We start from the raw sequence: 27741 nt of genomic DNA, 5'->3' as shown, positions 1-27741 counted from the left end.
GTCCACCCCCATGTCCACCCCCATGTCCTCCACTAGGAGGGCATAAAGTCCCCCCTAGGAGGGCATAAAGTCACCCCTAGGAGGGCATAATGTCACCCCTAGGAGGGCATAAAGTCACCCCCTAGGAGGGCATAAAGTCACCCCCTAGGAGGGCATAAAGTCCCCCCTAGGAGGGCATAAAGTCACCCCTAGGAGGGCATAATGTCACCCCCTAGGAGGGCATAAAGTCACCCCCTAGGAGGGCATAAAGTCACCCCTAGGAGGGCATAAAGTCACCCCCTAGGAGGGCATAAAGTCACCCCCTAGGAGGGCATAAAGTCACCCCTAGGAGGGCATAAAGTCACCCCCTAGGAGGGCATAAAGTCACCCCCTAGGAGGGCATAAAGTCACCCCCTAGGAGGGCATAAAGTCCCCCCTAGGAGGGCATAAAGTCACCCCTAGGAGGGCATAATGTCACCCCCTAGGAGGGCATAAAGTCCCCCCTAGGAGGGCATAAAGTCCCCCCTAGGAGGGCATAAAGTCACCCCTAGGAGGGCATAAAGTCACCCCCTAGGAGGGCATAAAGTCACCCCCTAGGAGGGCATAAAGTCACCCCCTAGGAGGGCATAAAGTCACCCCTAGGAGGGCATAAAGTCACCCCCTAGGAGGGCATAAAGTCACCCCCTAGGAGGGCATAAAGTCACCCCCTAGGAGGGCATAAAGTCCCCCCTAGGAGGGCATAAAGTCACCCCTAGGAGGGCATAATGTCACCCCTAGGAGGGCATAAAGTCCCCCCTAGGAGGGCATAAAGTCACCCCTAGGAGGGCATAAAGTCACCCCCTAGGAGGGCATAAAGTCACCCCCTAGGAGGGCATAAAGTCACCCCCTAGGAGGGCATAAAGTCACCCCCTAGGAGGGCATAAAGTCACCCCTAGGAGGGCATAAAGTCACCCCCTAGGAGGGCATAATGTCACCCCTAGGAGGGCATAAAGTCACCCCTAGGAGGGCATAAAGTCACCCCCTAGGAGGGCATAAAGTCACCACCTAGGAGGGCATAAAGTCACCCCCTAGGAGGGCATAAAGTCACCCCCTAGGAGGGCATAATGTCACCCCTAGGAGGGCATAAAGTCACCCCTAGGAGGGCATAAAGTCACCCCCTAGGAGGGCATAAAGTCACCCCCTAGGAGGGCATAAAGTCACCCCTAGGAGGGCATAAAGTCACCCCCTAGGAGGGCATAAAGTCACCCCCTAGGAGGGCATAAAGTCACCCCCTAGGAGGGCATAAAGTCACCCCCTAGGAGGGCATAAAGTCACCCCCTAGGGGGGCATAAAGTCACCCCTAGGAGGGCATAAAGTCACCCCTAGGAGGGCATAAAGTCACCCCCTAGGAGGGCATAAAGTCACCCCTAGGAGGGCATAAAGTCACCCCCTAGGAGGGCATAAAGTCACCCCTAGGAGGGCATAAAGTCACCCCTAGGAGGGCATAAAGTCACCCCTAGGAGGGCATAAAGTCACCCCCTAGGAGGGCATAATGTCACCCCTAGGAGGGCATAAAGTCACCCCTAGGAGGGCATAAAGTCACCCCCTAGGAGGGCATAATGTCACCCCTAGGAGGGCATAAAGTCACCCCTAGGAGGGCATAAAGTCACCCCCTAGGAGGGCATAAAGTCACCCCTAGGAGGGCATAAAGTCACCCCTAGGAGGGCATAAAGTCACCCCCTAGGAGGGCATAAAGTCCCCCCTAGGAGGGCATAATGTCACCCCTAGGAGGGCATAAAGTCACCCCCTAGGAGGGCATAAAGTCACCCCTAGGAGGGCATAAAGTCACCCCTAGGAGGGCATAAAGTCCCCCCTAGGAGGGCATAAAGTCACCCCCTAGGAGGGCATAAAGTCACCCCTAGGAGGGCATAAAGTCACCCCTAGGAGGGCATAAAGTCACCCCTAGGAGGGCATAAAGTCACCCCCTAGGAGGGCATAAAGTCACCCCTAGGAGGGCATAAAGTCACCCCTAGGAGGGCATAAAGTCACCCCCTAGGAGGGCATAAAGTCACCCCTAGGAGGGCATAAAGTCACCCCTAGGAGGGCATAAAGTCACCCCTAGGAGGGCATAAAGTCACCCCCTAGGAGGGCATAAAGTCACCCCTAGGAGGGCATAAAGTCACCCCTAGGAGGGCATAAAGTCACCCCCTAGGAGGGCATAAAGTCACCCCTAGGAGGGCATAAAGTCACCCCTAGGAGGGCATAAAGTCACCCCCTAGGAGGGCATAAAGTCACCCCTAGGAGGGCATAAAGTCACCCCCTAGGAGGGCATAAAGTCACCCCCTAGGAGGGCATAAAGTCACCCCCTAGGAGGGCATAAAGTCACCCCCTAGGAGGGCCAGTGTCCACCCCCACCGCCAGCATGTGTCCACCCCCAAGTCCACTTGATTTCAAGCACTTTCAAGCATGGAGCATGGCGGCCGCATTTTGGGAATTTTAAAGATTTAGAACTTAAAACAATTATGTTTTTATAAAGGCTTAAAGGTATATTCAGTGATTTTACTTAATTCAAATATCACTTATTTTTTTTTTCTGGATAATCCTCCCTACTATAGAGTGTGCTGACCATATAAGGAGTTCCTCCCTGTCCCCAGTGAGCCCCTGGGGTCAAAAAACCCTAGTTTCAGTTTTGGTGGCGGGTGGCAAAGCCTTCATCCAATCAGGATGAGAGGGGCCTTCCTCCAATCATGATCGAGTGGGGGCGGGCCTTGGTGCACATACTGTTGGCCTGTTGCACTTCCCCCCACTGTAGAGCGTGCATGTGCACATTTTGTTACCAGGGCGGACTGGGTGGTTTTCCAAATCACCCAAAATCACTGAATGCTCCTTTAAATGACAAATCTACAAGCACACAACGTGTCGCAATGCAATGCGTTGTGAGCTTGTAGATCGGCAATTTCTGAAAAATCGTGAAAATGTGTAGCAATTTTTTTTTTCTTTGAATATATATCATTTCAAAGCCAACGTTTTTAACTCAAATATTTGCTTCTGGGGGGGGGGGGGTCCCTGGAACAACATATTTTCAGATGGGGGTCGGCGGTCAAATACAGATAATTCTGGAGGTCCTTGACATGAAAAAGGGGTTTTCAGAAGCCATTTGTAGAACCTGGCCTCAGTCCCAAATGGGTTACAAGCCATTTGGGACTGCAATATTCCAACAAGGCCCTGTTGGAATATTGCAAGTCACTTTAATATTGCAAGTCACAGAAAGGAACTGGTCGGAATGGTGTTCCTTCCACGCGCGCTACGTCCAACCGGGGACCCATCGTGGGATAAAAACCATAGTGCTCCAGCTTATAAAGTGCTTCAAATACACCCAGCGATGTGTAAAAGGAGATGATGGTGTTGACAGACCAGCAGCAGCCACGGGTGACGGGTTGTTACGGGATCGATGCGCTGCCATTCTATCTTCCTCGTAGGGTTGTGACCCGACATCGTCGACACACTGGGCACGACGACGTCGTCGTCGGTTATGGAAAATGCGACGGGGCAAAAAGCATCTCACGTTGCATCAGTCCCTCCTAGCCCATTCAGACATGAGGACGCTATTTGTGTCACCTTATAGCTTTTAACACCTTTAACCATTATTTACACATCTGTGTCACCTTATAGCGTTTAACCTCTTCATCCATTATTTTATACTTTAGCTGTTGAATTTGATTTTTCAAAAAATAGCAGATCTACAAGCTCGCAGTGCGGCACCGAGTGCCGCGCTGCGAGCTTGTAGATCTCAAAAATGTGGCATTGGAATATAATTATATGCTTTCAATTCACAGCGAACGTTTTTAACTCAAATCTTTGCTTCTGGGGGGGGGGGGGGGCTGGAACTAAACATTCAGATGGGGGTCGGCGGCCAATTAAATACCGTTCTGGGGGTCGTTGACATGAAATAGTTTGAGAACCGCTGACATAATAGGAAAATTTTCAGTAAAACGGTCAGGACTCAGAAGACGTTTAGTAGAATCTGGTGTCGGGTCCAAATGGGCTCAGCGGAACAGACCAACGTTAACCCTCGCCTTTGAGAATCCGAGCCGCTGTTATTAATAATGTTATTAATAGAGCTGTTATTAAAGCGGAACGGCAGTCATGTGAATGAATGATCCATGCATTGATCCCGTATCAAAGCATGTGGATGATCCACGAGATCCCAAGAGAGGTCTGCATTGATTGGCCGAGGCAGCTGGGAGGAGGAGAAAGCAGAGAGCAAATCAGGGAAGAAAACTTGGGTGGGATTGGTGGAGAGGTGAGGGGGGGAGGGAGAGGGGGGGGGGGGGGGGGGGGGAGTCAGGCTGGCGTACCAAACTCTCCTCTTTCACCTCCTGGCCCGGCTACAAGAGCACACACACACACACACACACACACACACACACACACACGCACTCACACACACACCGCAGGAGAACACACACACACACACACACACACACACACACACACGCACACACACACAAGTTAGAAAGAACACAGAGGCACAAAGATACAAACTTAACACAACAAGCTGACAGTGATACACACGTTAGCATCATGCTAACACACGTTAGCATCATGCTAACATACGTTAGCATCATGCTAACACACGTTAGCATCACGCTAACATACATAGCATGATGACAAAACAATAAACAACGCAACAGGAAAAACTAACGTCATCGGCTGTGGAATGAGATATTAAAAATATAAAATGACATTCAAATGGCATAACAGCGGAATGAGATATTATGTTAAATTTTTAAATTACGAAATGGCTCAGTGTTCCGTGAGGCAGAAAGCTCATCTTTAAGTTTGTTTGGGTAATTTAAACTAGTAACTAGTGCTGCACGATTCATCGGGAAGAAGAGAGAGAGATCTCGATCTATGGTTTCAGACACCTGTGAGATCTATGGATCTATGGATCCATGGATTCAGACACCTGTGAGATCTATGGATCTATGGATCTATGGATCCATGGATCCAGACACCTGTGAGATCTGTGGATCTATGGATCTATGGATTCAGACACCTGTGAGATCTATGGATCTATGGATCTATGGATTCAGACACCTGTGAGATCTATGGATCTATGGATCTATGGATCCATGGATTCAGACACCTGTGAGATCTATGGATCTATGGATCCATGGATTCAGACACCTGTGAGATCTATGGATCCATGGATTCAGACACCTGTGAGATCTATGGATCTATGGATCTATGGATCCATGGATTCAGACACCTGTGAGATCTATGGATCTATGGATCTATGGATATATGGATCCATGGATTCAGACACCTGTGAGATCTATGGATCTATGGATCCATGGATTCAGACACCTGTGAGATCTATGGATCTATGGATCCAAGGATCCAGACACCTGTGAGATCTATGGATCTATGGATCTATGGATCCATGGATCCAGACACCTGTGAGATCTATGGATCTATGGATCCATGGATCCAGACTAGGGATGCACCGAAAGGGACATTCTTGGCCAAAACAGAATACCGAATATGATGATTATTATATATCTTTTTTCCTACCTGATTTATGGTAAAATAAATGGTTATGGCAAAACTTAACTTAAATAATAATCACTATTATGGGTCCATAAAACATTTATTCAGCTCTTTTGAATGCATTAATTGCATCGGGGTGATATCGGTGATATATTTTCTGCCAATTTGGGCCAAAACCGAATAGGCGGAAAAAGCATTTTTTAGCCATTGTCTGCCGAATATTTTCTGCGGCCGAATATTCGGTGCATCACTAATTCAGACACCTGTGAGATCTATGGATCTATGGATCTATGGATCTATGGATTCTCATCTCTAAATGTGAGCCAGAACGCTACAGCACTAGTTGGCTGTCCAGTTGTCTCAAGTGGGATTATTTGACTCTGAATATCAAGTGGAATTATTTGACTCTGAATATCAAGTGGAATTTGCCGATATTTAGTGGAAATTCCCCCTGCTTTTGGTTCACGTTTAACCAGTTCATGTATCATTAATATCATCATTATCATCATTATCGTAATGGGAAGATTAAATCCTGTTCAGTTTGACTTATTAAAGTACTTGGTGGTGAAAACAGTCCATACCCAGTATAATGGGTGTGTGTGTGTGTGTGTGTGTGTGTGTGTGTGTGTGTGTGTGTGTGTGTGTGTGTGTGTGTGTGTGTGTGTGTGTGTGTGTGTGTGTGTGTGTGTGTGTGTGTGTGTGTGTGTGTGAGTGACAGTTTGACAGTTGACAGATAATTGCAGGTTGTGTACAGTGCTGTGTGCATGTGTGTGTGTGCGTGTGCGTACAGCGCTGCGTGTCGCCATCATGACAGAACATGACCAGGCAGAACGAGGTCACATGACATTTAGAAACAGCTCACACTGAACTGTTGATTTAGTCGACTAAAACTACATGGAAACTAAATGAAAACTAAGCTACGACGACTAAAACTAAGACTAAATATACTGACAATTTGGTCAACAGATTAAAAACTAGACTAAAATGTTAGGAAGGGACTAGTGGACAAGAGATCCACTATAAGTCATTTTAAACTTGGTTGCATGCTGAAAATAGCAGATCTACAAGCTCACAACGCGTCAAGGCCCGCCAAAATAAATTTTAGTCAACTAAAATGTTAAGATATTTAGTCGACTAAAACGAGACTAAAGGCCTATTCATAGTCTGGATTTTCGGTGGTGAGGTGACCACCGGAGCTGAAATAACGTTGAGCGGTGGCGGTGGTTTGCTCTTCACCGCGGCTCGTGACGTCATGTTGTAGTGCGGTGGTCACCTCACCACCGAACATCCAGACTATGTATGAACCTTAACACGAAAACATTCCAGGTGACTGAAATGTGACTATAACTAAATGAGAAGTATCCAAGAGAGAACTATGACTATAACTAAATGTGACTATAACTAAATGAGAAGTATCCAAGAGAGAACTATGACTAAAACTAAATGAGAAGTATCCAAGAGAGAACTATGACTAAAACTAAATGAGAAGTATCCAAGAGAGAACTATGACTATAACTAAATGTGACTATAACTAAATGAGAAGTATCCAAGAGAGAACTATGACTATAACTAAATGAGAAGTATCCAAGAGAGAACTATGACTAAAACTAAATGAGAAGTATCCAAGAGAGAACTATGACTAAAACTAAATGAGAAGTATCCAAGAGAGAACTATGACTATAACTAAATGAGAAGTATCCAAGAGAGAACTATGACTAAAACTAAATGAGAAGTATCCAAGAGAGAACTATGACTAGAACTAAATGAGAAGTATCCAAGAGAGAACTATGACTATAACTAAATGAGAAGTATCCAAGAGAGAACTATGACTAAAACTAAATGAGAAGTATCCAAGAGAGAACTATGACTATAACTAAATGAGAAGTATCCAAGAGAGAACTATGACTATAACTAAATGTGACTATAACTAAATGAGAAGTATCCAAGAGAGAACTATGACTATAACTAAATGAGAAGTATCCAAGAGAGAACTATGACTAGAACTAAATGAGAAGTATCCAAGAGAGAACTATGACTAGAACTAAATGAGAAGTATCCAAGAGAGAACTATGACTATAACTAAATGAGAAGTATCCAAGAGAGAACTATGACTAGAACTAAATGAGAAGTATCCAAGAGAGAACTATGACTAGAACTAAATGAGAAGTATCCAAGAGAGAACTATGACTATAACTAAATGAGAAGTATCCAAGAGAGAACTATGACTATAACTAAATGTGTTGCCAAAATCAACACAGAGTCACAATAACATTTAGAAACACGGATCAAACTGAACTGTTGAAGTCACAATGACATGGACACGGTGCGTGCGTGCGTGCGTGCGTGCGTGCGTGCGTGCGTGCGTGCGTGCGTGCGTGCGTGCGTGCGTGCGTGCGTGCGTGCAGGGGTTGTCGCAATAGTTACATTTAGGTAACGATTTAGGTAGGGAATTTCCACTCAATGTCGTCAAATTCCACTTTGACATTATTATAACTGACATTTATAACTGATTGACTTTATAAGTGATTGTGTTCAAGGCTTTGTAAAGAAATGTTGCACAGAGCAAATATGACCTGAATAAAGCTTAAATTGACAGACATGACTAACAATGAATGAATGAATATTACAGAACCAACAATCCAAAGCAATACAGTACAATGGCCAAACACACAGGACCTTTATGGCATAATGTACTTTTTTTCTTTTATGTGTGTGTGTGTGTGTGTGTGTGTGTGTGTGTGTGTGTGTGTGTGTGTGTGTGTGTGTGTGTGTGTGTGTGTGTGTGTGTGTGTGTGTGTGTGTGTGTGTACACACACAGAAAGATAACTGCACCAAGATACGAAGTAACAGCTGACACCAGCCATGTCCAGAAAGAGAGAGAGACCATGACAAACAACAGAGAACGCAAGAGAGAGAGAGAGAGAGAGAGAGAGAGAGAGAGAGAGAGAGACCATGACAAACAACAGAGAACGCAAGAGAGAGAGAGAGAGAGAGAGAGAGAGAGAGACAGAGAGAGAGAGAGACCATGACAAACAACAGAGAACGCAAGAGAGAGAGAGAGAGAGAGAGAGAGAGAGAGAGAGAGAGAGAGAGACCATGACAAACAACAGAGAACGTGAGAGAGAGAGAGAGAAAGAGAGACCATGACAAACAACAGAGAACGTGAGAGAGAGAGAGAGAGAGAGAGAGAGAGACCATGACAAACAACAGAGAACGTGAGAGAGAGAGAGAGAGAGAGAGAGAGAGAGAGAGACCATGACAAACAACAGAGAACGCAAGAGAGAGAGAGACCATGACAAACATCAGAGAGCGAGAGCAGTAAACAAATCTGTATGGTTGAAATGATTCATGTGGTCATGCGAAAAGTTGTTAATGCAGCGCACACACACACACACACACACACGGGCACACACGCACACACGCACGCACGCACGCACGCACACACACACACACACACGCGGAACACACGCGGACGGGCAAGCACGCACACAAGGGCACGCACACACGCGCACGCACACAGCTGTACGAACAAACCAGTGAGCGACATCAATCACCGTGATTCGTAATGATTGCGAGAAAAGAATAAAAATAAATAAACTGCATTCCTCAAAATGAATCAACTGTTAAGAGTCTTATTTGATCAACAAAGAAGCTGGGCGCTGATTGGTGGAGGAAGCTGTCCAATGGGATGGAGGAAGGTTTACGTTTACCTGGAGACAGCCCAGCAGCCAATCGCAGGCCAGGGCCTGAGGAGGAACCATGTCTAAACTACAACCTGCTGCTGGGGACTCATTTATCTGCAACACACAGGAAGGAACCAGCGGATATAGCATGTATGTATGTGGGGGGTCATCGTCACACAATACGTACAAAACAGACCTACTGTAAAACAGCACAGTACAAACGGCAGCGGTGGCCTAAGGGTTAGAGGAGCACCCTTGTTGCCGAAAGGTTGCCGGTTCGATTCCCCGGACGGGCAGGAAAAATCTGGGTGGGGAAGTGATTGTCATCACTCACCCAACACCGCTGAAGTGCCCTTGAGCAAGGCACTGAACCCCCAACTGCTCCCCCTGGAGCTGCTTAGTGGCCAACAGTATAAGACTGTGGTTGTACTGGTCAGCTCCCAGGTTTTAATGTGTGTGTGCGTGTGTGTGTGTGTCTGTCTGTGTGTTTCTATGTGCAGGGCGTTGCTGAAAATGAGCACCTGTGCTCAGCTACTTCCCTGGGTAAATAAAGGATGATAAAAAAAACGTAATCCATTCAGGGCGGGAACCCCTTTTGGTGTTTTAAGCATTATGTTATGCTTTAGCTATTGATAAATGGCAGATCTACAAGCTCGTAGCGCGCCACTCGCTTGTAGGTCTGCTATTTTTGAAAACATTTTTTAACTCAAATCTTTGGGGACATTTCAACTCTGGAAGAAACTGCTTCCAACTCAATGTTAATAGTATTTCTAGTAGATAACGGGAACACAATTTGAAATTTAAATTGGTTTGACTGGATTTCTGAATTCCTACAATGCCCATAATGCTTCAGTGCACTTCCCCCCTCCTTGTGGAGAGGGGGGAGGGGGGGGGGGCTGCGTGGAGGTGTGACTTGTAGTCCAGGAAGGAAGTGAGACCACATTGTCATGACAGGTTTTTGGTCATGAACAATAGGTGTCATCATAGGACAAAAAATAAAAAAAGAAATAAAAAACATATTACACACATAAAAACCCCAGGAAGGTGTTTCTTGTGTCCTAAACATCATTAAAATAAGCTCTGGTTACAAAAGGGGTGAAGTGTCCCTTTAAACAAGGATCAGAATATTGAATATGGTGACTTTTAACTGAAGGAGAAACAGAAATATGCAAATGAGTGAATCTGTGCTGAAATGTTCACATTCTACAGTGTTGTGTATAGTAGATATTTATTGTATAGCGTTGTCGTTATCTTCCCCCACATTGGAGACCCACCCCCTTTTTGAAACTAGCTCCTCGCCACTCTCCCTACACACTTCCACTTGGTTTGAGCATAGATATATAAATCATAGAGACGGCACTGGATGGGAGGGGAATCCCAGGGCCATCTCTATTATTTATATATCTATGCTCAAACCGAGTGGAAGTGTGTGGGGAGAGTGGCGAGGAGCTAGTTTCAAAAAGGGCCACAGGGTTATGAAGTCTGGAGACCCAGAATACATTACTAGAAGAGCCTGAATAATGCACGCACGCACGCACGCACGCACGCACGCACGCACGCACGCACGCACGCACATAAACACACAAACATATAAACGTTCACTTATGCATGCATGTTAAAAGGCACATTTTCTGAGTGCACACATCCATACAGGAGATGTGTAGATGTGTGCAAGCGCGCACACACGCAGACACACACACACACACACACACAGTCCCCGGTTGGATGCATGTAACACGTGGAAGGAACACATTCCCCTCCACCAGGCGCCCCGGCTGGCCAGGGGGAGGCAGTGTAGAGAACAGGATTACTTCGCCTTCTGTCTAAGAGACAGAGTTTACCTGGGAGCCCCCTGCGATGGGGATGACAGGTGTGTGTGTGTGTGTGTGTGTGTGTGTGTGTGTGTGTGTTTACCTGGGAGCCCCCTGCGATGGGGATGACAGGTGTGTGTGTGTGTGTGTGTGTGTGTGTGTGTGTGTGTGTGTGTGTTTACCTGGGAGCCCCCTGCGATGGGGATGACACAGGTGAGCAGGTTTCCGATCAGAGTCTCCAGAGGGACAGACAGCTTGTCCACATGGACGGTGTAGATGAGACCCAGACAGTTCTGTAGAGCACAGAGCAATGGATTAGACCCAGACAGTTCTGTAGAGCACAGAGCAATGATTAGACCCAGACAGTTCTGTAGAGCACAGAGCAATGATTAGACCCAGACAGTTCTGTAGAGCACAGAGCAATGGATTAGACCCAGACAGTTCTGTAGAGCACAGAGCAATGGATTAGACCCAGACAGTTCTGTAGAGCACAGAGCAATGGATTAGACCCAGAAAGTTCTGTAGAGCACAGAGCAATGGATTAGACCCAGACAGTTCTGTAGAGCACAGAGCAATGGATTAGACCCAGACAGTTATGTAGATCACAGAGCAATGGATTAGACCCAGACAGTTCTGTAGAGCACAGAGCAATGGATTAGACGCAGACATTGCTGTAGAGCACAGAGCAATGGATTAGACCCAGACATTTCTGTAGAGCACAGAGCAATGGATTAGACCCAGACATTTATGTAGAGCACAGGGCAATGGATTAGACTTAGACAGTTTTGTTTGTTTGTGCGTACGTGCGTGTGCGTGCGTGCTACCCTGAAGACCTTGGGGTGGTCTACGGGGTGGTCTACCTACCCTGAACACCTCGGGGTGGTCTACAGGGTGGTCTACGGGGTGGTCTACGGGGTGGTCTACTCTACAGGGTGGTCTACAGGGTGGTCTACAGGGTGGTCTACGGGGTGGTCTACCTACCCTGAACACCTCGGTGTGGTCCAGACGTGACACCAGAACCAGACTCTTGGGGGCGTAGACCTGAGCCGGATGCAGCAGAGCTGGTCCTTCATCTTCATCTGCCTCGCTGCTCTCCGCCTTCTGGAGCTGGAAAAACACATCAAATCAAACTTCATTTATAACGCACATTTACAACACTCGAAATTGGCCAAACAGGGTGGGAAAAGTAGTAGTTTATAGTAGTGTAGTCTTACCTGTGGGTTGTCCAGCCCCTCCCATATGGTTAATTAAGGTTAATTAGACTCACCTGTGGGTTGTCCAGCCCCTCCCAGAAGGTGAAACAGGCACAGCAGTGCACTGTGGGTAGTGTAGTTTTACCTGTGGGTTGTCCAGCCCCTCCCATAAGGTGAAACAGGCACAGCAGTGCACTGTGGGTAGTGTAGTTTTACCTGTGGGTTGTCCAGCCCCTCCCAGAAGGTGAAACAGGCACAGCAGTGCACTGTGGGTAGTGTAGTTTTACCTGTGGGTTGTCCAGCCCCTCCCAGAAGGTGAAACAGGCACAGCAGTGCACTGTGGGTAGTGTAGTTTTACCTGTGGGTTGTCCAGCCCCTCCCAGAAGGTGAAACAGGCACAGCAGTGCACTGTGGGTAGTGTAGTTTTACCTGTGGGTTGTCCAGCCCCTCCCAGAAGGTGAAACAGGCACAGCAGTGCACTGTGGGTAGTGTAGTTTTACCTGTGGTTGTCCAGCCCCTCCCAGAAGGTGAAACAGGCACAGCAGTGCACTGTGGGTAGTGTAGTTTTACCTGTGGGTTGTCCAGCCCCTCCCAGAAGGTGAAACAGGCACAGCAGTGCACTGTGGGTAGTGTAGTTTTACCTGTGGGTTGTCCAGCCCCTCCCAGAAGGTGAAACAGGCACAGCAGTGCACTGTGGGTAGTGTAGTTTTACCTGTGGGTTGTCCAGCCCCTCCCAGAAGGTGAAACAGGCACAGCAGTGCACTGTGGGTAGTGTAGTTTTACCTGTGGGTTGTCCAGCCCCTCCCAGAAGGTGAAACAGGCACAGCAGTGCACTGTGGGTAGTGTAGTTTTACCTGTGGGTTGTCTAGCCCCTCCCAGAAGGTGAAACAGGCACAGCAGTGCACTGTGGGTAGTGTAGTTTTACCTGTGGGTTGTCCAGCCCCTCCCAGAAGGTGAAACAGGCACAGTAGTGACGCTCTGAGTTGATGTCGGTCAGAACGGAAACGAAGAACGAGGGAGGGAGTCGCTCTGGGACCAGCTGCCACCCGCTGGGCTGACAGAACTGTGGGAGAGAGAGGTAGGGTTAGACTGGGCTGAGAGAGAGAGAGAGTTAGGGTTACACTGGGCTGAGAGAGAGAGAGAGAGAGAGAGAGAGAGAGAGAGAGAGAGAGAGAGGGTTAGACTGGGCTGAGAGAGAGTTAGGGGGTTACACTGGCTGAGAGAGAGAGAGTTAGGGTTACACTGGGCTGAGAGAGAGAGAGAGAGAGAGAGAGAGAGAGAGAGGAGAGAGAGAGAGAGAGGGTTAGACTGGGCTGAGAGAGAGAGAGAGAGAGAGAGAGAGAGAGAGAGAGAGAGGGTTAGACTGGGCTGAGAGAGAGAGAGAGAGAGAGAGAGAGAGAGAGAGAGAGAGAGAGAGAGAGAGAGAGAGAGAGAAAGAGGGTTAGACTGGGCTGAGAGAGAGAGAGAGAGAGAGAGAGAGAGAGAGAGAGAGAGAGAGAGAGAGAGAGAGAGAGAGAGAGAGAGAGAGAGAGAGAGAGAGAGAGAGAGAGAGAGAGAGAGAGAGGTAGGGTTAGACTGGGCTGAGAGAGAGAGAGAGAGAGAGAGAGTTAGGGTTAGACTAGGGCTGAGAGAGAGAGAGAGAGAGAGAGGAGAGAGAGAGAGGTAGGGTTAGACTGGGCTGAGAGAGAGAGAGAGAGAGAGAGAGTTAGGGTTAGACTGGGCTGAGAGAGAGAGAGAGAGAGAGAGAGAGAGAGAGAGAGAGAGAGAGAGAGAGGTAGGGTTAAGTAGTAAGACCTGAGACCAGATGATTCGCAACAAATGTTCACGTTTTTTTTCTAAAATAGCAGACCTACAAGCTCGTAGAGCGGCACTCGGTGCCGCGCTACGAGCTTGTAGGTCTGCTATTTTTCAATAGCCAAAGCATAATATAATGCCTTAAAACACCACCAAGGGGTTCCCGCCCAGAATGGGTTACGGCAGGGTTCCCCAATAGGCGGCCATTTGCGGCCCGCAGAGCGCCCCCTTGTGGCCCCTGGAAGAATTTCCAAAAAAAAAAAAAAGTTTTGTTTTGTTTTTGGGGGGGGGGGGTGTCCCAGATATAAATGGCATTAAATGGGGGTCAGTAGCCTATGCATGTCAAACTGGGCACCCCCTCAAGGACCACTGGTGGTGAACAATTTTTAATTAACGAATGAAAAAATAAAAAACCCAATTTTTCGCGCATGCGGACTCGACCCCCAGCCTGGTTCCCTAGTCAAAATATGGCCCTTGAGGAACATTAATTGGGGAACCCTGGGTTACGGTAACAAACGTTACTGTAAACTCTCCATCAGTTTAACATAATCAACCACAGCTGATCAAAGCCAGCACATTACATCATGTCCATGTGGTATATATTACATTACATCATGTCCATGTGGTATATATTACATTACATCATGTCCATGTGGTATATATTACATTACATCATGTCCATGTGGTATATATTACATTACATCATGTCCATGTGGTATATATTACATTACATCATGTCCATGTGGTATATATTACATTACATCATGTCCATGTGGTATATATTACATTACATCATGTCCATGTGGTATATATTACATTACATCATGTCCATGTGCTATATATTACATTACATCATGTCCATGTGCTATATATTACATTACATCATGTCCATGTGGTATATATTACATTACATCATGTCCATGTGGTATATATTACATTACATCATGTCCATGTGGTATACATTACATTACATCATGTCCATGTGGTATATATTACATTACATCATGTCCATGTGGTATATATTACATTACATCATGTCCGTATGATCAGTACGTACAATAACTGCCAAATAGTTGCTCTTGTAGAACATTCTGAACAACAGCAAGCCGTGTCATTTATACGTTATTTAACCCATTCTGGGCGGGAACCCCTTTTTGGTGTTTTAAGCATTAAGTTATGCTTTAGCTATTGAAAAATAGCAGACCCACAAGCTCGTAGCGCGCGCCACCGAGTGGCGCGCTACGAGCTTGTGGGTCTGCTATTTTTGAAAAATCGGGAAAATGTGGTGCAAATCTTTGAATATATATTCTTTCAGAGCGAACGTTTTCATTTATTTTACTCGGGCAACAACCCCCTTCCCCAAAGGTAGCTCCCTCAGAGGAGGGAGTTATGGCCAAATATCACCATGCTACAATATCATTATGATTACAATATTAAAAATTCTGTTACATTTATTAATTATTATGACGATTTCATTATGAAGTTACGAGTAGTTTGGCCTGGTGGAGACAAATAAACATACTCTCTCCCCATGCCTTCGGCCTGGTGGAGACAACTAAACATACTCTCTCCCCATGCCTTCATGGTGGAGACAACTAAACATACTCTCCCCATGCCTTCGGCCTGGTGGAGACAACTAAACATATTCTCTCCCCATGCCTTCAGCGCCTGCTGGTGGAGACAACTAAACAAACTCTCTCCCCATGCCTTCATGGTGGAGACAACTAAACATATTCTCTCCCCATGCCTTCAGCGCCTCCTGGTGGAGACAACTAAACATATTCTCTCCCCATGCCTTCATGGTGGAGACAACTAAAAATACTCTCTCCCCATGCCTTCATAGTGGAGACAACTAAACATACTCTCCCCATGCCTTCGGCCTGGTGGAGAGTAGACAACTAAACATACTCTCTCCCCATGCCTTCATGGTGGAGACAACTAAACATACTCTCTCCCCATGCCTTCATGGTGGAGACAACTAAACATACTCTCTCCCCATGCCTTCGGCCTGGTGGAGACAACTAAACATACTCTCCCCATGCCTTCATGGTGGAGAGAACTAAACATACTCTCTCCCCATGCCTTCATGGTGGAGAGAACTAAACATACTCTCTCCCCATGCCTTCGGCCTGGTGGAGACAACTAAACATACTCTCTCCCTCCCCATGCCTTCGGCCTGGTGGAGACAACTAAACATACTCTCTCCCCATGCCTTCATGGTGGAGACAACTAAACATATTCTCTCCCCATGCCTTCAGCGCCTGCTGGTGGAGACAACTAAACATACTCTCTCCCCATGCCTTCATGGTGGAGACAACTAAACATATTCTCTCCCCATGCCTTCAGCGCCTCCTGGTGGAGACAACTAAACATATTCTCTCCCCATGCCTTCATGGTGGAGACAATTAAACATACTCTCTCCCCATGCCTTCGGCCTGGTGGAGACAACTAAACATACTCTCTCCCCATGCCTTCAGCCTGGTGGAGACAACTAAACATACTCTCTCCCCATGCCTTCGGCCTGGTGGAGACAACTAAACATACTCTCTCCCCATGCCTTCGGCCTGGTGGAGACAACTAAACATACTCTCTCCCCAAGCCTTCAGCCTGGTGGAGACAACTAAACATACTCTCTCCCCATGCCTTCGGCCTGGTGGAGACAACTAAACATACTCTCTCCCCATGCCTTCGGCCTGGTGGAGACAACTAAACATACTCTCTCCCCATGCCTTCATGGTGGAGACAACTAAACATACTCTCTCCCCATGCCTTCAGCCTGGTGGAGACAACTAAACATACTCTCTCCCCATGCCTTCATGGTGGAGACAACTAAACATACTCTCTCCCCATGCCTTCAGCCTGGTGGAGACAACTAAACATACTCTCTCCCCATGCCTTCATGGGGGAGACAACTAAACATACTCTCTCCCCATGCCTTCGGCCTGGTGGAGACAACTAAACATACTCTCTCCCCATGCCTTCATGGTGGAGAGAACTAAACATACTCTCTCCCCATGCCTTCATAGTGGAGATAACTAAACATACTCTCTCCCCATGCCTTCGGCCTGGTGGAGACAACTAAACATACTCTCTCCCCATGCCTTCATGGTGGAGACAACTAAACATATTCTCTCCCCATGCCTTCAGCGCCTGCTGGTGGAGACAACTAAACATACTCTCTCCCCATGCCTTCATGGTGGAGACAACTAAACATATTCTCTCCCCATGCCTTCATGGGGGAGACAATTAAACATACTCTCTCCCCATGCCTTCATGGGGGAGACAACTAAACATACTCTCTCCCCATGCCTTCGGCCTGGTGGAGAGTAGACAACTAAACATACTCTCTCCCCATGCCTTCATGGGGAGACAACTAAACATACTCTCTCCCCATGCCTTCGGCCTGGTGGAGAGTAGACAACTAAACATACTCTCTCCCCATGCCTTCATGGTGGAGACAACTAAACATATTTTCTCCCCATGCCTTCATGGTGGAGACAACTAAACATACTCTCTCCCCATGCCTTCATGGTGGAGACAACTAAACATACTCTCTCCCCATGCCTTCATGGTGGAGACAACTAAACATACTCTCTCCCCATGCCTTCGGCCTGGTGGAGACAACTAAACATACTCTCTCCCCATGCCTTCATGGTGGAGACAACTAAACATATTCTCTCCCCATGCCTTCAGCGCCTCCTGGTGGAGACAGTAATACTCACTAGCTCTATGCCTTGAGGGAAAGGGTTGTCCTCCCAGTCCTTCTCTGGAAACCTCTGGAGAATACGACCTTGACCCTCGCTGCCCCCTGCAGGAGAGAGAGAGAGAGAGATTGTTTAGATGGTTGTCATGGATACAGCAGCTAGCTAAGGCGAAAAGAAGAATGATGGTGGATGAATTGGTATAATGCTCGTTTTCATTGGATGAGAATAAACATGATATTTCCCGCGATTAGTCGACAGCGCACACACACACACACATGCTTTGAGCATGCCCGTTTGGTTGCGCTCTGAAAATAGCAGAGCTTCAAACTTGTCCTTTGCTAATATTGGAAAAACCTATGTTTCTATATGTCAGTGGTCCTCAACCTTTCCATGTCAAGGACCCTCAGAATGATCTGTATTTGGCCGCAGACCCCCATCTGAAAACATGTTGTTCCAGCCAGGGACCCCCCAGAAGCAAAGATTTGAGTTAAAAACGCTCTGAAATAATATATTCAAAGACTTGCACGACATTTTCAAAGATATCTATCTACAAGCTCATAGCGCGGCACCGAGTGCTGCGCTATGAGCTTGTAGATCTGCTATTTTTCAAAGTATAACATCCTACTATAAATGTGCCACATCTCTGTCTGCGTGTGTGTGTGTGCGCGTGTGTGTGCGCGTGTGTGTGCATGTGTATGCACTATGCACCGTTTGCCCCACCGACTTCAAATTCGACACACGCGTTCCACACCTGCCAGTGGGCCTAATCAGCCTAAATCCCCTCACCTGCGCAATTTCCAGCCCCTCTGCCTCAACCAATTGATTGCCATGGCAACCCCACACCTGACAATTGAACTTTAACCAGTCCACTTTTCACAGTCAGTCAGTTACATATATATATATACTAGATATATATCTATATCTAGTATATATATACTATGTTATCCATAGACAGACTCTTCAGACACAGACAGATACAGAGATCTCCATGTGGGACACAGACAGACAGATACAGAGATCTCCATGTGGGACACAGACAGACAGTTAAAACGGGTGCTATGACAAGTTGACAACGGGTATTATTAGGTTCCCCAGTAGGCTGGTGGCCCACGGGCACGTACAGGTCTAGTTAAGCAATATTACACGAGAGGGTGTAATTATTGCCACTTCAGTGATGCGGTAAGGAAGGAACTCGACTTCGTCTCGTTCCTTCCTTACCGCATCCCTGTCGTGGCAATAATCACGTTAACCCACACCCTCTCGTGTAATATTGCAATTATACCACAGTTACCCTTAAAACTAAGAGAATCGCTGAAAAAAATATTTTTTTTAATGACAGATGTAGTCACTACGACCACACATGTCCCAAGAAACTAGCTAGCCTAGCCACCGAGTTTGCTAGCGCTCTGGGAGAACAGAGCAGCTGAATTCTTTGTTTTGATTAGGTGGTGAATGGTGCTGGTTTAACCCACGGCTAGAAGGCTGTTTCAACCAATCAGATTGCTTCCTCGAAACGACCTGTGGTATAATAATGCTTAAAACACCAAATTGGGTCCCGTCCTGAATGGACTAATACATATTTAACCTATTTAGGCCTGACGTCAACATTTTTAAATTGGAGTGAGTGTGGAACTATAGTGGCCCTCTGGAGTGAGTGTGGTGGAACTATAGTGGTCCTCTGGAGTGAGTGTGGAACTATAGTGGCCCTCTGGAGTGAGTGTGGAACTATAGTGGCCCTCTGGAGTGAGTGTGGAACTATAGTGGCCCTCTGGAGTGAGTGTGGAACTACAGTGGCCCTCTGGAGTGAGTGTGGAACTATAGTGGCCCTCTGGAGTGAGTGTGGAACTATAGTGGCCCTCTGGAGTGAGTGTGAAACTATAGTGGCCCTCTGGAGTGAGTGTGGAACTATAGTGGCCCTCTGGAGTGAGTGTGGACCTATAGTGGCCCTCTGGAGTGAGTGTGGAACTATAGTGGCTCCTCTGGAGTGAGTGTGGAACTATAGTGGCCCTCTGGAGTGAGTGTGGAACTATAGTGGCCCTCTGGAGTGAGTGTGGAACTATAGTGGCCCTCTGGAGTGAGTGTGGAACTATAGTGGCCCTCTGGAGTGAGTGTGGACCTATAGTGGCCCTCTGGAGTGAGTGTGGAACTATAGTGGCTCCTCTGGAGTGAGTGTGGAACTATAGTGGCCCTCTGGAGTGAGTGTGGAACTATAGTGGCCCTCTGGAGTGAGTGTGGAACTATAGTGGTCCTCTGGAGTGAGTGTGGACCTATAGTGGCCCTCTGGAGTGAGTGTGGAACTATAGTGGCCCTCTGGAGTGAGTGTGGAACTATAGTGGCCCTCTGGAGTGAGTGTGGAACTATAGTGGCCCTCTGGAGTGAGTGTGGAACTATAGTGGCCCTCTGGAGTGAGTGTGGAACTATAGTGGCCCTCTGGAGTGAGTGTGGAACTATAGTGGCCCTCTGGAGTGAGTGTGGAACTATAGTGGCCCTCTGGAGTGAGTGTGGAACTATAGTGGCCCTCTGGAGTGAGTGTGGAACTATAGTGGCCCTCTCCATCGTCGAAGTTGCCCAGCCCTGTTCGACATCATCCATATACGGAGTACAAACACCATTTGTAAAATGACACTCCAAGACAGTAAAAGACTGAATTAGAACAACTCATGACTGAACGCCACATCAGTCCCAGCCTCGCTACCCAGGCTTTCATTTCCATTCGGCTCCTCCTGGCACAAGACTGGTGCTTCCCCCCCAAAAAACAAGTTGAACAGTTTAACCCATTTCGACCTGAGGACGATTCTACAAATCATGACAGTTTTCTGAAAACCCCATGTTTCTATGTCAGTGGTTCTCAATATTTCATGTCAAGGACCCCAAAAATATATGAAATTGGCCGCCGGCCGCCCGACCCCCATCTGAAAATGTGTTCTTTCAAGGAACACCTCCCAGAAGCAAAGATTTTAGTTAAAAACGTTCACTCTGAAAGAGTATATATTCAAAGCTTTGCACCACATGTTCATGATTTTTCAAAAATAGCAGACCTACAAGCTTGTAGCGCGCCACTCGGTGGCGCGCTATGAGCTTGTAGATCTGCTATTTTTCAATAGCTAAATTATAACATAATGTTTAAAACACCAAGAATGGAATAGCCCAGAATGGGTTAAAACAATGAATGGTGCTCCTACTCCTACATTTTTTAACTTGGTAGCACCAGTTGCTACCAAGTAAAAAAGTGAATTTAATGAATCATTTACATGACTTGATTGTTTACTGTACTTCTGTGACTTAAACAAAACAGTTTTCAGTTGGGGAAACGGAAAACGTTTCAAGCAAGCAGTAGAAAGTCAAAAATAAGTTAAAATGAACGGTAATTCAATTTCTGCGATGTTTTTTGGGGGGACAAGTGGCCATGACCTGTATTTGCCCGACGGGCCAAGTGGCTCTGAGACCTCAGTGGTCAACCCCTGGAATACAGACTGAGACCTCAGAAACCCCTGGAATACAGACTGAGACCTCAGTGTCAACCCCTGGAATACAGACTGAGACCTCAGTGTCAACCCCTGGAATACAGACTGAGACCTCAGTGTCAACCCCTGGAATACAGACTGAGACCTCAGTGTCAACCCCTGGAATACAGACTCTGAGACCTCAGAAACCCCTGGAATACAGACTGAGACCTCAGTGTCAACCCCTGGAATACAGACTCTGAGACCTCAGAAACCCCTGGAATACAGACTGAGACCTCAGTGGTCAACCCCTGGAATACAGACTCTGAGACCTCAGAAACCCCTGGAATACAGACTGAGACCTCAGTGGTCAACCCCTGGAATACAGACTGAGACCTCAGAAACCCCTGGAATACAGACTGAGACCTCAGTGGTCAACCCCTGGAATACAGACTGAGACCTCAGAAACCCCTGGAATACAGACTGAGACCTCAGTGGTCAACCCCTGGAATACAGACTGAGACCTCAGAAACCCCTGGAATACAGACTGAGACCTCAGTGGTCAACCCCTGGAATACAGACTGAGACCTCAGAAACCCCTGGAATACAGACTGAGACCTCAGAAACCCCTGGAATACAGACTGAGACCTCAGTGTCAACCCCTGGAATACAGACTGAGACCTCAGAAACCCCTGGAATACAGACTGAGACCTCAGAAACCCCTGGAATACAGACTGAGACCTCAGTGTCAACCCCTGGAATACAGACTGAGACCTCAGAAACCCCTGGAATACAGACTGAGACGCAAAGCAACCACTCATCCTCCGTTATCACACAGACTCAATGGAGACGCAAAGCAACCACTCATCCTCTGTTATCACAGACTCAATGGAGACGCAAAGCAACCACTCATCCTCCGTTATCACACAGACTCAATGGAGACGCAAAGCAACCACTCATCCTCTGTTATCACAGACTCAATGGAGACGCAAAGCAACCACTCATCCTCCGTTATCACACAGACTCAATGGAGACGCAAAGCAACCACTCATCCTCTGTTATCACACAGACTCAATGGAGACGCAAAGCAACCACTCATCCTCTGTTATCACACAGACTCAATGGAGACGCAAAGCAACCACTCATCCTCTGTTATCACACAGACTCAATGGAGACGCAAAGCCTTAGGATGTTTCGTCTCCACGAAACATCCTGCATATTTGACCTCTCTCTCTCCCTCTCTCTCTCTCTCAGCAGCTAACTCCACCACCTCCGCACTTTCAAACAGTCTGCTAAAGCAGCTAACTCCACCACCTCTCCCCCTCTCAAACTGTCTGCTAAAGCAGCTAACTCCACCACCTCTCCCCCTCTCAAACTGTCTGCTAGAGCAGCTAACTCCACCACCTCGCCCCCTCTCAAACTGTCTGCTAAAGCAGCTAACTCCACCACCTCTCCCCCTCTCAAACTGTCTGCTAAAGCAGCTAACTCCACCCCATCTCCCCCTCTCAAACTGTCTGCTAAAGCAGCTAACTCCACCACCTCGCCCCTCTCAAACTGTCTGCTATAAAGCAGCTAACTCCACCACCTCGCCCCCTCTCAAACTGTCTGCTAAAGCAGCTAACTCCACCACCTCTCCCCCTCTCAAACTGTCTGCTAAAGCAGCTAACTCCACCACCTCGCCCCCTCTCAAACTGTCTGCTAAAGCAGCTAACTCCACCACCTCTCCCCCTCTCAAACTGTCTGCTAAAGCAGCTAACTCCACCACCTCTCCCCCTCTCAAACTGTCTGCTAAAGCAGCTAACTCCACCACCTCGCCCCCTCTCAAACTGTCTGCTAAAGCAGCTAACTCCACCACCTCGCCCCCTCTCAAACTGTCTGCTAAAGCAGCTAACTCCACCACCTCTCCCCCTCTCAAACTGTCTGCTAAAGCAGCTAACTCCACCACCTCTCTCCCTCTCAAACTGTCTGCTAAAGCAGCTAACTCCACCACCTCGCCCCCTCTCAAACTGTCTGCTAAAGCAGCTAACTCCACCACCTCTACACCTCTCAAACTGTCTGCTAAAGCAGCTAACTCCACCACCTCGCCCCCTCTCAAACTGTCTGCTATAAAGCAGCTAACTCCACCACCTCGCCCCCTCTCAAACTGTCTGCTAAAGCAGCTAACTCCACCACCTCTCCCCCTCTCAAACTGTCTGCTAAAGCAGCTAACTCCACCACCTCGCCCCCTCTCAAACTGTCTGCTATAAAGCAGCTAACTCCACCACCTCGCCCCCTCTCAAACTGTCTGCTATAAAGCAGCTAACTCCACCACCTCGCCCCCTCTCAAACTGTCTGCTATAAAGCAGCTAACTCCACCACCTCTCCCCCTCTCAAACTGTCTGCTAAAGCAGCTAACTCCACCACCTCTCCCCCTCTCAAACTGTCTGCTAAAGCAGCTAACTCCACCACCTCGCCCCCTCTCAAACTGTCTGCTAAAGCAGCTAACTCCACCACCTCGCCCCCTCTCAAACTGTCTGCTAAAGCAGCTAACTCCACCACCTCGCCCCCTCTCAAACTGTCTGCTATAAAGCAGCTAACTCCACCACCTCGCCCCCTCTCAAACTGTCTGCTAAAGCAGCTAACTCCACCACCTCGCCCCCTCTCAAACTGTCTGCTATAAAGCAGCTAACTCCACCACCTCGCCCCCTCTCAAACTGTCTGCTATAAAGCAGCTAACTCCACCACCTCGCCCCCTCTCAAACTGTCTGCTAAAGCAGCTAACTCCACCACCTCGCCCCCTCTCAAACTGTCTGCTATAAAGCAGCTAACTCCACCACCTCGCCCCCTCTCAAACTGTCTGCTATAAAGCAGCTAACTCCACCACCTCGCCCCCTCTCAAACTGTCTGCTAAAGCAGCTAACTCCACCACCTCGCCCCCTCTCAAACTGTCTGCTATAAAGCAGCTAACTCCACCACCTCGCCCCCTCTCAAACGGTCTGCTATAAAGCAGCTAACTCCACCACCTCGCCCCCTCTCAAACTGTCTGCTATAAAGCAGCTAACTCCACCACCTCGCCCCCTCTCAAACTGTCTGCTAAAGCAGCTAACTCCACCACCTCGCCCCCTCTCAAACTGTCTGCTAAAGCAGCTAACTCCACCACCTCGCCCCCTCTCAAACTGTCTGCTATAAAGCAGCTAACTCCACCACCTCGCCCCCTCTCAAACTGTCTGCTATAAAGCAGCTAACTCCACCACCTCGCCCCCTCTCAAACTGTCTGCTATAAAGCAGCTAACTCCACCACCTCGCCCCCTCTCAAACTGTCTGCTATAAAGCAGCTAACTCCACCACCTCGCCCCCTCTCAAACTGTCTGCTATAAAGCAGCTAACTCCACCACCTCTCCCCCTCTCAAACTGTCTGCTAAAGCAGCTAACTCCACCACCTCTCCCCCTCTCAAACTGTCTGCTAAAGCAGCTAACTCCACCACCTCTCCCCCTCTCAAACTGTCTGCTAAAGCAGCTAACTCCACCACCTCGCCCCCTCTCAAACTGTCTGCTATAAAGCAGCTAACTCCACCACCTCGCCCCCTCTCAAACTGTCTGCTATAAAGCAGCTAACTCCACCACCTCGCCCCCTCTCAAACTGTCTGCTATAAAGCAGCTAACTCCACCACCTCGCCCCCTCTCAAACTGTCTGCTATAAAGCAGCTAACTCCACCACCTCGCCCCCTCTCAAACTGTCTGCTAAAGCAGCTAACTCCACCACCTCGCCCCCTCTCAAACTGTCTGCTAGAGCAGCTAACTCCACCACCTCGCCCCCTCTCAAACTGTCTGCTAAAGCAGCTAACTCCACCACCTCGCCCCCTCTCATCCTGCCACCCTACTAGACAGCGCAACACCCCGGCCTTTGTCCGCCTTCTCCTACCAAACCACAGCGTTTGCACCCATCTCACCATGCACAACACCAACAGCAAAGCAAAGTTACTATATTTACCCAGGGTAACTGACTAAGCATCAGATACTTGTTTACAGCCAGGCCCTGCTCATATAGAACATTTCATGGTAGTGGTTCAATGCCTTGCTCAAGGGCACTTCAGCGGTGGTAATTTTAACGTGCCGGTCCGGGGATACGAACTGGCGACCTTCCGGTATCAAGACCGCTCCGCAAACCGTTCGGCCACCGCTGCCACTTATGACAGCATGCCTGTCCAGACATGCCTGTCCAGACATCAACCACTACTTTGCATCCACGCAACTGTCATATTTACTGTACAAATATTACTTTTGTCAGACACACTGTTATTGCGCAACATCGCGGGCCTTCGGCCCGCTCATCCTAGTGGAAGTAATTGACAACATATAGAGTTGATGAGGCTGTATTTATTTACTTATTGCTTTGTTACAAACCCTGAAACCTGTTGCATGAACACAAACAATTGCAGCTCACTGAAAGAATGCATGTTGGAAGACACACACACACACACACACACACACACACACACACACACACACACACACACACACACACACACACACACACCCCCCCCCCCCCCCCCCCATGGACACCACACCCACTGACAAACAGTGGTGTGACCGTTGCACACTCAGGCACACAGCTCGTGTTCTTTACAACACGCACGCACGCACGCACACACGCACACAGGGAGGGGTTGCAGTGCGATATGGATGAGGGTGAGTCATCGTCTGTGATTAAAACCAGCCACAGGGGTCAGATCAATCCTGGGGTCAGAGGTCAGATCTGACCCAGCGTATCACAGACGTCCCGACCCCGGCTGACTTGTTCATTGGTCTATATTATGAACCTGTAGGTCACGCTTATTAACCCTTTTAGGCCCGACAGCGACATTTAAAAAAAGTCTTCTAAATTATGACAGTTTTCTGAAATACCTCATGTTTCTATATCAGTGGTGCTCAATATTTCATGTCAAGGACCCCAAAAATGATCTGTATTTGGCCGCCGACCCCCATCTGAAATTATGTTGTTCCAGGGGGCGTGAGATTTGTAGTCCCCGTGTGTCTCTATGGGCTGTCAATCAGATAGGACTGTTCTGATTGGATGTATGGGCTGTCAATCAGATAGGACTGTTCTGATAGGATGTATGGGCTGTCAATCAGATAGGACTGTTCTGATTGGATGTATGGACTGCCAATCAGATAGGACTTTTCTGATTGGATGTATGGGCTGTCAATCAGACAGGACTTTTCTGTGTGGATGTATGGGCTGTCAATCAGATAGGACTTTTCTGTTTGGATGTATGGGCTGTCAATCAGATAGGACTTTTCTGATTGAATGTATGGGGCTGTCAATCAGATAGGACTTTTCTGTGTGGATGTATGGGGCTGTCAATCAGATAGGACAGAACATTATTTGTTTGTTTGTTTGTTTGGCCACTCAGCAGGCGCTCCCGCATTACTTCTGAGGATGATGATGTCACGTGCATACCCTCCAATACTGTGGACCTGACATTTAGGTATGGTGTCAGAGCACAGACAAAATAATTAATAGCATAGATTTCCACATAACTGAAAAGAGGAGGGACTGGGACTGGAAAATAGGGTGAACAGAGGCTCCATCTGGCAACCCGCGGCCGCCCTATTGGGGACTGGAATAGAGGGTGAACAGAGGCTCCGTCTGGCAACCCGCGGTCGCCCTATTGGGGACTGGAATAGAGGGTTAACAGAGGCTCCGTCTGGCAACCCGTGGTCGCCCTATTGGGGACTGGAATAGAGGGTTAACAGAGGCTCCGTCTGGCAACCCGTGGTCGCCCTATTGGGGACTGGAATAGAGGGTTAACAGAGGCTCCGTCTGGCAACCCGTGGTCGCCGTGGTGATCGTGTGTCGAGGGACACAAAAGCTCTTCAGCAAAACTCCACATCCTTCCTGCTCTCTCTGAGAGAGAGAGAGAGAGAGAGAGAGAGAGAGAGAGACAGACAGACAGAGACAGACAGAGACAGACAGAGAGAGACAGACAGACAGAAAGACAGAGAGAGAGAGAGACAGACAGACAGAGAGACAGAGACAGAGAGAGCGCACCAAAGCAGTCAGGCCCTCGCTCAAAACTTTAAGTGTTAAACTACAACATGACGTCACTGAGCCGCGGTGGTAAGAGACTCACTGCTCACCCAAACACACCTCTCTGTTTTTACTAAAACTACAACATGACGTCACTGAGCAGCGGTGGTAAGAGACTCACCGCTCACCCAAACACACCTCTCTGTTTTTACTAAAACTACAACATGACATCACTGAGCCGCGGTGGTAAGAGACTCACTGCTCACCCAAACACACCTCTCTGTTTTTACTAAAACTACAACATGACATCACTGAGCCGCGGTGGTAAGAGACTCACTGCTCACCCAAACACACCTCTCTGTTTTTACTAAAACTACAACATGACGTCACTGAGCCGTGGTGGTAAGAGACTCACCGCTCACCCCAAACACATCTCTCTGTTTTTACTAAAACTACAACATGACATCAATGAGCCGTGGTGGTAAGAGACTCACTGCTCACCCAAACACATCTCTGTTTTTACTAAAACTACAACATGACATCACTGAGCCGCGGTGGTAAGAGACTCACTGCTCACCCAAACACACCTCTC

The 27741-nt window shown here is 47.9% G+C and overlaps 1 protein-coding gene across 1 annotated transcript in view; it reads right to left on the bottom strand.

Moving 5' to 3' along the window:
* The window catches only part of sbf1 (SET binding factor 1), a 129577-nt gene that overhangs the window by 72060 nt on the left and 29776 nt on the right, over positions 1-27741 (bottom strand). The window contains 5 exon segments of the mRNA XM_079494800.1: positions 4317-4346; positions 11188-11298; positions 11987-12112; positions 13124-13261; positions 17715-17800. Of these exon segments, the coding sequence (XP_079350926.1) occupies positions 4317-4346; positions 11188-11298; positions 11987-12112; positions 13124-13261; positions 17715-17800 (491 nt within the window).

Source organism: Electrona antarctica, assembly GCF_951216825.1.
Source record: "Electrona antarctica genome assembly, chromosome: 23".
Taxonomy (NCBI): Eukaryota; Metazoa; Chordata; class Actinopteri; order Myctophiformes; family Myctophidae; genus Electrona; species Electrona antarctica.
Note: the sequence above shows the minus strand (reverse complement) of the source record. Positions and strands in the feature narration are given on the sequence as shown.